Source organism: Citrus sinensis, chromosome 2 (genome assembly GCF_022201045.2).
Source record: "Citrus sinensis cultivar Valencia sweet orange chromosome 2, DVS_A1.0, whole genome shotgun sequence".
Lineage (NCBI taxonomy): Eukaryota > Viridiplantae > Streptophyta > Magnoliopsida > Sapindales > Rutaceae > Citrus > Citrus sinensis.
The window spans coordinates 8,096,476-8,108,383 of NC_068557.1; the positions used below are offsets into that span (position 1 = coordinate 8,096,476).

An 11,908-nucleotide genomic window follows, 5' to 3' on the forward strand; every position below is an offset into this window, starting at 1 on the left:
TTTTTCAATTATGTTAAGATATATTATTTGCAAAATATATATAAAATGATTTTTACGCTTGACTCTATTTGCTACTGGCTGGTTTGATAGGTTCAGTCTTCTTTCCCACTTATTTCAAATAACAATGTCAAGACTCTTACAGAAAGAACATTCACTAATTACTTATAAGCACTTCTTATAAGAAACCTTCGTTTGACAAACAAAACTCTATAGGTAACCTACAATCTCTCTTTCATGGCAGGCATTAGTTTTATCACCACTCTCGTAATGCTTGTTACTCAAATACTCATGCAACTCACACCATATCAACTACAGCCAAATAAAAAAATGTCTAGCATAACAATTTTGCAATTACGTGAATATACAGCTTGACCTTCAACATAAATCTTGTCCTTTAACGTAATAGCACACTAGCCTCTCTGCAACAAAATATTTGCTCAAAAAATAAAGTTCGTGCTGCTAAAGTGAACCCCATTTTCAAAATTCTGAAACCCTTCTAAAACTAAATAGTTACACATCTTACACTGTCACTTACCAAATGGCATAGGAAAGTAACATTTGATGAAAATAACAAATGACAACATCATGAACCAGAATTTAGCACCAATACACAAGGGAATTTTGATTAGAGACATTGAAACAAATAATGGGATTTTCGCAATCTCAAGGATAGTTCCTCTAAACAAATGATACTGTAATTGCAATCACAGTTCCTCTATCAAATGGTACTAACCCATCAGTATCAGACTTGACAGGCATTTGGAAATGAAACAGACATATCGATTTTGATTTTAAAAAAATAACTGCCAAAAGAACTACAAAACCGTTTCTTTTAAGAGGTTATTGTTTCATATGCTTTGTTATCATACAAATAATTTGTGCAAATGCATATGCACTTGAAAGAAGCATCAAGCTGCCACTAGTAAAAGTCAGTTTTGCTAGTTCAATGTATTTTATGATAAAAATTGTGCCTGTATTGTAATTGAAACAATAATACAACTAACTCAGTCATGAAACCTTATTCTTCTCGTCAGTCTGTATCAAGAGACGTCCCACTGTTTGTCAACTCAATAGTCAGCCATGTCAATCTAAATAGCAATTGGATATAGCAGCATAGTCAATATTCCAGTTCCAGGCTCTTTTTCATGGCTTCATAAACCATGTAAGTAATGCTGGCAGATGGAACAACTTTCAGCAGATTAGGGAACAACCCTTTGTAGAATCCCCTTAATCCTTCACTTTTAAATGTTCTCTTAAATACATTGGACATTCCTGTATAAGCGCTTTCTGTGTTCATGCGCTGAGCTTGCATTCTGAGACCAGAAGCGAAATTAGGCTCAGTGCACTGTGAGTGAATGAAAGCGACAAGGTATTCACATAAACACCACAACCACAATTTACCTTGTTCTGACAACCTGCAATGGGTATACACATGTTGCTCCTAAAGCTCCAGAAAAAGTTCCGCATCCCAGTTGCACTAGAGGACCGGGCTCTACAAAAAGGTATAAAAAGCATTCAAAATGAAGGCAAATCTGAGACGGGAAATGATATAAGACTGAAGAAAAGATAAGTTTACCGCTGTCATGAAGAATGTACTTCTTGGACATTTCTTTGAAACTTTCATATGCAGCTAGATCAATCCCAGCATAAGGGATGATCCCAAGAAGTGAAGGAACAAGGCCTCTATAGAATGCACGGGGTCCCTCTTGAACCAATATATCTCTCGACATTGCCCCTATTTTTGGAACTTTTCCTCCTTCACAAACATAAGTTTGTAACCAGGTTTTCACAAGATCCATCGGATAAATGGCTGTCTGTGCCACGGCACCTGCCAACCCACCAGCGAAAAGGCGCCCTGAGGCACCGATATTGGTCTTCTCTTCATCCCCTTAAACTTTGGCAATTAATTTTTTCAATCTTTCATAAGTGTAAAATTTGATAGCACTTTCAGGTGCCACTTTTAAGACATTCAATCCATTGCCTCGAAAAAACCGCAAGATACCTCCATCCCTCCATATATCCCTTATTGCTGGCATAATATGAGCTCTTGTTGTTTGTACTTGCAAAACAACCTTTAGACGATCAAGAGGAGCAGTTGCTGTCCGAGATGTTGCTCCAGCAACTCCTCCAGCAATCAAATATCGATTTGCATGCACATGCTTACTGATACCCTCAGGTATGGCAGCCTGTTCCCCAATATCAACAAGACACACCCTTTCTAAGTAATGATAAATGTTCTCCATAGTTGCCTCATGAGGATACAACAGAAGAAAGTCCCCCCACTCTTCAAATGTTATAACTCCATTATTATCCTTATCCACACGCTCAACAAAAGTAGCGAGCTCCTCATCATCAATTTCAATTCCTACAAGAGAGAGACTGGTGTGGCTTATAGACCAAACACAATCCGCGAAAACATAAAACCAATTTCTAACATTCTCACATCAAGTTGCTAAACTATGTACAAAAACAAATTTAACTTAATCTCATATCTACACAGCAAAAAAGTGGAAGAAAAACTAATGTTTCTTCATACCCATCACAAAATTATAAACAAATCTTATCAACAGAACCAAAATGAAGATAATTCACATACCCATCAAGCAATAATCAAGTTAAAACACGAAACAGACCTGCCTTGACAAGCGCATGATAAAGCTCTTCAGGCAAAATGCCACCATTGTGTTCAACATCGATGGCTTGAAAAATCCTGTAAAGCTCGAGCTCCTTATCATCCATATAGCGACGAAACTCTTGATAATCAACACGCCATCTTGATTAGAATCACAAACATTCAACAAATCCCTTGCATACTTGTACTCGGAGGGTATATTCAGCGAAGAGAGCCCTGCCTCTATCTTTGCATAATCTAAATACCCAGAATTATTGACATAAAAAAAATTAAAAAGAGCTCGGATTCTCTGATCTCTTTCTTCTTTACTCTCACCTAAAGCCAATAACACGTGCTCCATGGTTACACTAGTCCCCGCCTTTTTCACCGGATTGCTCCCATTGCTTTGCTGTGTCGCCATTAATAAACCATAAAAACAGAGGAACCCCGCGCGCGTGTTTTGAGTCAAAGATTTGAACAAATACTGAGTCTAAGTCGTCATCGGAGAGGACATTTTGGCCGTGATGGAATGGAATCAACGGCCAAATCTGCTTCCAAGAACGTGCCCATCGAAAGATAAAAATGTAATTTTTTTTTCTTGTTTTGTTTGTGTTGTTGTGAAGTGTATTATTTAATGAGTTGTGATTGTGAATTTGTGATCCATAGGGACAGGTAAAGGCAGAGAAGATTGTGGTCTTTTTTATTTTATTTTATTTATACTTTTTTTTTTAAAAAGTAAATTAATTTTGTTTCTGTTAATTAAAAAGTGTTTTTTTTATTTCCTTTTTCCCAAAGGGACTCATATTCTCTTTGGTATGCGTTGCTGTCTCGTGAGATTTGTGCGTCCAACCAGCTTCAAGATTCGAGGAATCAATTGTGAGGTCGGCTCCTGAGCTACTGGCCGAATGTATGCTTCACTTGTGGCTATGTCACCTATCATATCATAATTTACATAAATGTGACGCGTAATATGTTTTTATAGGCATACAATTGTTCACGTTAGAGTTAGAGCGAGCAATTTCCCATCTTTTTTTGGCATTGTTTGGTTAATCGCAGCATCAATGCTATTCCTTATCCACTAGCTCACCGTATAATTTTCTGTATACGTGACGGATTTATCATATGATTTTTGTGCCTATTGCCGAGTGAGATGCCATCTTCACCAGAGGCTTAATCAGATTGTTGTCCAGAGTCATGAAGAAATTAAACTGAGAATGGTAAAAGAAGAATTCAAAGTTTTTGACTCTTTCTACCTCATGAATTGTGGTAGAAGCTGAAAAGTTATCGTGCCTTGCAATATGGGACTGCATTTTACTTTTGATTGATGTTTTGAGACTATGCAAAATGCAAAGAGCCTACCAGAAGCTCCTTGTGCAAGCGAAGACCAAGAAGAGCATATGCAAGAATTTACAAACTCTTTTTTACATATACAGTGAGTTTCATCAGGTTACACATGCATGAGAGAGTTTTACATCACTTGCTTCCAACTTCCAAGTCAGCTAGACATTGCCTAAATTTACACACATAAGTAAGTTCTATGACTAATACAAAACATTATTTCCCATGCTGCCTCCTATTCTCTGATGCAACCTTCAGCAAAGTTTAGTATTTTTCTCATTGCGAAAATAGTAGCCTTCTCCGCTTCCTAGGATGCAACCCACAAACTTCCTGACTGCTGCACTGATAAATCTACAATTTACATAAACAAAAAAGGTCCATTAAATTACATATCAAGCAGGATAATCGGATTAGAGATCAAGAAAGATCAAATGCAACATTGCTGTTGAAGTTGGATTCTCGCCTTCTCCAATGCTGCCTTTGCCGCAAGAAGCTCCTCTTCCTTCTGCTTACAAAGTTCCAAAGCTTCCTCAGCTTTTTCCATGCTTTTCTTTGACTCCAACATATCTCTAGAAATAACATCTACGCGAAACTTGTGCTCAGAAGTCTCAGCTTGACAGCAGGATACTTGGTTCTCAATTTGAGAAAGCTTGTCCCTCAGACGTGAAGCCTCTTCTTGCAACGATTGTCCACGCTCAATAGATGCTTCCAAATCAGTAACAGCCTTTCCATAGAGTTTAGAAATATCAGCAAATCGATCTTTTTCTTCATTGTATGACTCAATAAGCTCTTCTAGGGAGTGTTCATTACAGACGGACCGCTCAATGGTACCAAATCTTAAGTTAGAGTCAATATATTCCTTCAGACTCTTCGTAACTGGGTTACTCGCAATTGACTCACAAACAGAAAACAGTTCACTAACCCCCGTAATTATGGAATCAGGATCAGATTGATCGGTCGAGTTCTGATTCATCAAAATCTGATGAAAACGCAGTGCTGTGTCCCGAAGAAATCTTTTCATTGTGCTCCTTACGTTTTCATCCATGGTAGTGGAAGAACGTTTGAGGGCTGATGATTTTTGAAGATCACCATTCCAAAGTTGCAGATCTTGCCTAGGAGTTGATGGTGATACTTTGTCATCATCCGTATTGGAAACGCAACATGACAAGTCAGCTGAGCCTTCGGGAAATAGGGTGGCTCCATCTTGAGGGACAAAGATGGGATTGAAAGACGGGAAGATTACTATAAAAATATGGTGGCAGTCAGAATCCAAAAATGGATGAAAATTATCCAGCTAATATATGTGTGAAAACATACCACAAAAGAATGGAGCAGGCGGACGATCTGTTAAGCATCGCGAAGGAGGAAAAGCTAGCCTGCCCAGCCAACCAAGAATATGCAGAGCTAAACTTTGATAAACTATATCTGTAAACCAGAAAAGAGTAAATGCATAAAAATGAAAGATTATCTCAATAATTGGGTATGATACAAAACAGAAGCATGATCTGTTTACGTGAATTAATAGTCATTACGAAAGAGTGGAAAGAAGAAAACTACACCTCTGTTTGTGGCTGCAGCAAAAGAAATCTCCCTAAAGAACTCCGTCTGATAGCAGTGAATCACTGAACGGGACATTAAACGAACAACTGCTGCTTTCCCCACCATTAAATCCCATGACTCTGCCTCCTGCACGACTAGGTTGCCTTTAGCAGAATCAAGGACAGAATTTTCATTCTCAGGTGCCACAAATGGCGATGGATCATGTTGGTTCGCAGACAAACTGTCTGAATTTTTACCAGATCCGTGGCTCTCTGTCAGCAATACATCATCTTGTGCAGACAACATAGGACTAATAGTAGAATTCGAGAAAATATTAGCGTTGTCCACCTTCGGTAACCCAAATTCCAGCCTCTCAGGGTGCTCAACACTCAAATTGTCACTCTTGCATAAGTCATTGTTCACAATATCAAAGGTTTTATGGCTATCACCCGCAGATAGAGAAGCGCTATACCCTTTGCTTTCATCTCCATGCTCATTAACTTTAGTATCTGATTGGGTATCCTCCCATTGAAAGAATGGACAAGCTCCAAGTCCCTAAGTCAAATTCACAATACTTAGATCAGAATCCAGCGACATCCATATATAAGCTGCAAGTTCTATAACATATGTTATCTACACCAAGTACTCCACAGTTAAAGCATTCGATCGACGATTGAAATGTTTCCTTTAAAACTAATTTCCTATTATGCCAATAAAATGAATAAGGTAAACTGCAATTTGAAATATAAACAGATACTTTAAGTTACAAAAGTCAGCTGGAACTGGAAAATGCTAACTAATGACTACAACATTAAATTCCCAAAAGATTAGAATGACAACCAGGGCAGAGACAAAAACCCATCTGTAGCCATCTGAAGAATGGCATCACCAACTGCAAGGATAGAAGAAATGCTCATAAAAGACATAAATTCATGAAGGGAATCATATAGAGACTCGATCCCTCCATTCATTTGGGTAAACTCATACAGTGGCTCGGAGCTTAAAATTACTGCCTTTGAGAGAGTTTAAAGCATCGGCATTACTTGAGTCAAACAAAAAGCTGTATCGAGAATGTGAATACCCTTAAGTTGCACTAAAATCAGTAGACTACAGATAAAAAACATAGCGGCTACCAACCACTACAAATAATTAAAGGACAAAGGCTATCTATACCTTCTTGATAGGGCAAACAAAGTAGCTACGACCTGCATTCGGCCCACTAAATTTCTTTTCCTTTTTACAGGTTCCAGCTCCACAAGAACACTTGGGATACGGTTTCTGACCAGCATCTTTCATTTCATCAACCCACTTGAAAAATCTACAGCGTTCAGTACCCTAAAGATGTAAACAAAATGAACCCAACTTTAAAAAAATAAAATCGGAAGTTACTGTAGCATTTTCAGCTCATAAACCATCAAGACACTAACCTGTACAGGGCAAGAGTAGTACCTCCTGCCAGGGTTGTTCACAGAATTAGAGACTTTTACAACACAGGGCCCTTTACCACAACGGCACTGAATCTCCGGATAATCACGACTGTTGCCGGCGGCGGGAGGCGGTGATTTTCTTGGAGATATAGAAGGGCAAGATCTTACCCAGAGGCCTTGCTTGCCACAATTAAAGCTCAAATCATTCTGCATTTTCTGATAAAGAGCCGTTGGTGGGGTGAAACAACAGGGGTTGAGTTTCAAAACGCGGTTTGGCACGTCGTTTTGGTATCTGGTTTATGGAGGCCAAAGGAAAGTGACAGTAAATAATGTGACAGTGAATAATTAATGAATAAAGTATACACAATGAACACGAAGTAGGCTAAACAATAAAAAGTATCTGGTTTCTTGATGTTTTGGTATCTGGTTTCTTGATGTTTTTACCCGTTATATTTTTTTCCTCATTTTTTTCTCCATACTTATATAGTGTAATGAAGAATAATCTGCAGATAATGGAAAAGCCTCTCGCAAATAAGCAATCAAATATTGGAGTCCTAGGAATGATTATCAAACTATTACAGGGTAAAGCGACCTAAAAAAACCCCTATGAGTTCACTGCAACAGCATATAAGGTAAAAGGTGATTGATCATTCAAGTACACTTACAAAAACAATTTCGTAAATAGTAATCTAGTGCATATTCATAACCTGAAATTAGGAAATGCTTTTTTTTTTTTTTTTGAAATGAAAGTATAACTTTCAATCATTCAACTCAGTGAATAGATACAAAAGGTGGTTTGGAAGATTGTCCTCCCAAATTACACAATCAGTGTAGTCTAAAGCTAGCTTAGCAAGTGTGTGAGCAAAACCATTACAAGTTCTTGGTGAGTGCTTTATCTTGACATGCTTTAGCCTTTTCATCGTATCTTGAACCTCAGAAACAATCCAAAAAATCTCAGCTTTTGTGCTTTTTCTAGCTGAAACTAAATCTGTGACTTCCTTTAAATCTGTTTCAACAATCAAGGGTAGACACCCTGCACTTTCAGCTACTTCCAGCCCGAATCTTGTTGCTTCGGCTTCTGCATAATCCACTCTGTCAAGCCATTTTGATGGCTTTATGGCTGCTGTGATGAACTTGCCCTCTGAATTTCTAATTACAATGCCCAACCCCACTCTTTGATTTTCTAGCTTTATAGCAGCATCAACATTCACCTTGAACCAACCTGCAGGGGGGCACTTCCAATGCTTATGGGATACCAAATCTTGATTTGAAAATGCTTGTAATTGTGGCATTTGGATTCTTTTATAGGACTAAACTATTGCTTCAGCTTCAGCTACAGATAGTTGGAAGTCTTCCTTTTTGTTCTGGAAAATAAAAAGATTTCTCGAGTGCCATATACTCCAACACACAGCAACTATCAGCTCCATTTCAGTCTTGCTTTTTCGATCAGCCAAAGCCAACAACAAGCTTAGGACATCCTTACACTTCAGGGCTTTCACTTCCTCTTCAAAGGTTGTAAGCTTCCAAATTTTTCGCGAGGCTTTACAGTCAAACAACGAGTGAAAGATAGTCTCTCTATGACTCCTGCATCTCTGACACCAGGGGGTTTGTAAAATCCTTCTCTTCCATAAATTCTCTGATGTGGGCAGCAAGTCATTTGTTGCCCTCCATATAAAAATCTTCACTTTCTCCGGAATTTGCAGATACCAAATTGAGTTCCATGAATTTTTGTCTTCCTTTGAGCTGCTAGGCCTGTTTGGGAACTTCATTTGTAAAGCTAGTTGATAACCACTCTTGACTGAGTAATTACCCTTCTTGTCATAATGCCACAAAACTTGGTCTAGACTTAGTTTTCTTGGCAGAGGGATTTTTAGGATTTGTGCAGCATCTTCTTGATGGAAATGTTGTCTTATTACATCATCTCTCCAGCAATGATCTTCATCAATCAAAACTGATACGGTTGTATCCAGGGGAAGGCTTGGAGGTGATATTGGTTTGAACGTTTCTGGTCTTGGTAACCAGCCACTTTGGTACACTTTCACCAGCTTTCCATCTCCAATTCTCCATCTAAGGCCCTTGCGAATAACCTCTCTTCCCCACAATATGCTCCTCCATATATAAGAGGGGTTTGAACCAATTTGAGCTTCCATAAGACCTGAATGCCTGAAATATTTTTCCTTCATCACCCTAGCTACAAGCGATTCTGGTGCTTGGATGATCCTCCAGCTCTGCTTTGCTACTAGCGCTTGGTTAAAACTGGACAAATCTCGGAAGCCCAATCCCCCTCTCTTTTTAGCTTGACACAATCTTTCCCACTTGGACCAGTGAATAGATCTTTTCTCCCTTTTTTTTCCCCACCAAAAACCAGCAATGGCCCTCTGCATATCCTCACATAGACCTAGGGGGAGCTTAAAAACGCTCATGGCATAGGCAGGCACTACTTGAGCTACTGCTTTTATAAGAATCTCCTTCCCTCCACTTGAGAAAAAATTTGCTTGCCAATTGGAGATTTTGTTTATAATTCTAAGCTTGATTTCGTTGAAGAAGCTGGTTTTTTTCCTCCCCACCATTGATGGAAGTCCTAGATACTTTTCATGTCTTGAGACCACCTGAAGCTGAAAGATATCCTTAATTGTCGTTATCTGCCCTTGCTTGGCATTTTCACTGAAGAACATGGAGGACTTTTCAAAATTGAAGATTTGCCCTGAGGCAGCAGCATAGCAATCAAAAAGCTGCTTCAGATTCGTACAATCCTCTTTAGAGGCTCTTGTGAAAACCAAGCTATCATATGCAAATAGAAGGTGAGTAATAGACAAGTTCCCGCTGAATTTTAAACCATGAATCAACTGATTTGATTCAGCTTGGTGCAAAAGATTTGTGAAAACCTCAGCACAGATGATGAACAAATATGGCGAGAGAGGGCAGCCTTGTCTTAAGCCTCTTTGAGTCTGGATAAGGCCTTTTGCTACCCCATTGATTAGCACAGAGAAAGATGTTGTAGAAATACATCTCATGACCAGCTCTACCCATTTGTGAGAGAAACCCAACCTTACCAAAGTGCATCTTAAGAATTCCCACTCCACCCTATCATATGCTTTGCTTATGTCTAATTTCAAAGCCACTAGACCATGTTTTTTATTCTTGCTATGCCTAATCTTATGAAGACACTCATACCCAACAATTATATTATCGATTATGAGCCTATTTGGTACAAAGGCACTTTGAGTTGGTGAAATTATAGAATCTAGGATTAACTTCAGCCTATTCGCTATAGTTTTTGCAATGATCCTATAGATAACATTACACAGACTGATCGGTCTATACTCCATCACTGTCCTAGGCATTGCAATTTTGGGAATTAAGCAAATGAAGGTATGGTTCAGAGGAGCTATATTACCTCCATCATTGAAGATGTGCAGACATGTAGCTATCACTCCTTCGCTGACTGACGCCCAATGCTTCTGGAAAAAAACCGCTGGGAGGCCATCTGGGCCAGGGGCTTTCGTTGGATGCATCTGACTCAGAGCTTCTAGAATTTCTGCTTCTGTGAAAGGCTGGTCCAAATGGGAATTCATTTCTGCTGTGACTTTGCGAGGCATGTTTCTGAGGGCTAGCTCCAGGTGCTGCTGGGAGGGATTTATTGATGTGAAGAGGTTATGATAATATTCGCAGAACATTCTCTCGATATCCTCTGCTTCCTCAGACCATCTGTTATTTTCATCAACAATTCCACTGATCCAATTTTTCCTTTTCCGAGCTGAAGCTTTGGAATGGAAAAACTTGGTGTTTTTATCCCCTTCTTGTAGCCAAACTGCTCTAGACCTCTGTCTCCAATAGATTTCTTCATCCAAGAGCAAATCATCTATTTGTCTTTCCAAGAGCTTTACTTGATCGCCACTACTATAATGATTGTTGTTGTCCTTATAGGTTTTCAGTTCAGCCAATAACTTCTTTAGCTTCTTCTCTCTCCCTCCAAAGGCTTGTTTACTCCAGAGTTTCAGCTCAGCCAAAGACTCCTTAGCTGCTTTTTTAAAAACAGAAACAGGGTCTGTATCTTTCCACATTCTCTTGCACTGCCATTCAGAAAGCACAATTTCTTTACATTTCTCGTATGGGCTCCACATGTCTTCATAGTGAGTTCTTGAGAAAACTCGTTTACTGAGCTTTGTGCTTTTTCCTTTCTCTTCTACCGAAAACAAAATTGGGTTATGATCAGAAGTCCAAGTCTCCAGAGTTTCAGCTGCTGGTTCCTGAAAAAAAACTTCCCCAACTCTTACAGCAAAAGAACCTATCTAATCTTTCCTCTACCAAGTGAGTTCCAAATCTCCTGTTTGACCAGGTAAAAGGCCGGCCTTTGCTCCCTAAATCTATTAACCCACAGAACTTTACAGCCTCTCTAAACTCATTTACAGCAAGCACACTCCTTTCTTGCTTGCCAGTCTTCTCCTTCAGGTGTAAAATCTCATTAAAGTCTCCAAAACAAAGCCACGGCAGAGAGGATAGACCAGCTAGCCTTTGCATCAATGTCCAAGTATTCTGTTTTTGATCTGATTCAAGGTGCCCATATATTCCTGTACATCTCCAGTAGCTACCATTATCAACATGAACCACTGCATCTATATGGTGTCTACTATAGGATTTAATATCCACTACAACCTCCGAATTCCATAACAAAGCCAGCCCACCACTCAAACCAACTTTACTAACAGCTAAACAATTCTCAAACTTTAAAGCTTTACCTTTTTCTTGCATTTGCCCAGACAGCAGCTTTGTTTCACTGAGAAACATAATCTGTGGCCTGTGCAACTGGAGAATTTTTTGAGCTTCACGGAATGCTCGGTCATTCCCCATCCCCCGAGCATTCCAGGATATAATCCTCATAGCTGTCGGCGGGGCTGGCACCCAGCCTCCGCCGTTAATTCCTCCATGTTTGTGACTGTCATCTCCACTTCTCTTGTTTGCTGAATTTCCAGTTCCCACTTGCCCTTAGCTT

The 11,908-nt window shown here is 39.3% G+C and overlaps 3 protein-coding genes across 3 annotated transcripts; all 3 read right to left on the minus strand.

Moving 5' to 3' along the window:
• Positions 1-813: 813 nt before the first annotated feature.
• LOC127900461 (calcium-dependent mitochondrial ATP-magnesium/phosphate carrier protein 3-like) lies at positions 814-3,508 on the minus strand. Its single transcript, XM_052435618.1, is given in 5 exon segments — positions 814-1,313; positions 1,402-1,492; positions 1,577-2,365; positions 2,634-2,768; positions 2,771-3,508. Coding segments are annotated over 5 exon segments (1,473 nt in total). The 5' UTR covers positions 3,033-3,508; the 3' UTR covers positions 814-1,117.
• Positions 3,509-4,009: 501 nt separating this feature from the next.
• LOC127900460 (uncharacterized) lies at positions 4,010-7,354 on the minus strand. The gene is made up of 6 exons (XM_052435617.1): positions 6,916-7,354; positions 6,662-6,823; positions 5,509-6,043; positions 5,267-5,374; positions 4,413-5,191; positions 4,010-4,300 (listed from the first exon to the last, which is right to left on the minus strand). Exons 1-6 carry the CDS (start codon positions 7,126-7,128, stop codon positions 4,226-4,228), a joined length of 1,872 nt encoding a protein of 623 aa, XP_052291577.1. The 5' UTR covers positions 7,129-7,354; the 3' UTR covers positions 4,010-4,225.
• A 319-nt stretch (positions 7,355-7,673) lies between these two features.
• On the minus strand, positions 7,674-8,207 carry LOC127900271 (uncharacterized). Its single transcript, XM_052434877.1, has one exon. It carries the CDS (start codon positions 8,205-8,207, stop codon positions 7,674-7,676), a length of 534 nt encoding a protein of 177 aa, XP_052290837.1.
• Positions 8,208-11,908: the final 3,701 nt, after the last annotated feature.

What these genes read in the sequence shown, in the direction of transcription:
- LOC127900271 (XM_052434877.1), bottom strand. Translation starts at nt 8,207, where the DNA reads ATGCCACAATTACAAGCATTTTCAAATCAAGATTTGGTATCCCATAAG.
- LOC127900460 (XM_052435617.1), bottom strand. Translation starts at nt 7,128, where the DNA reads ATGCAGAATGATTTGAGCTTTAATTGTGGCAAGCAAGGCCTCTGGGTA. An exon ending in TTGTTTGCCCTATCAAGAAG is followed by an intron (nt 6,044 to 6,661) that starts GTATAGATAGCC and finishes AATTTGACTTAG; the next exon opens with GGACTTGGAGCTTGTCCATT. An exon ending in GCCTGCTCCATTCTTTTGTG is followed by an intron (nt 5,192 to 5,266) that starts GTATGTTTTCAC and finishes ATATTTTTATAG; the next exon opens with TAATCTTCCCGTCTTTCAAT.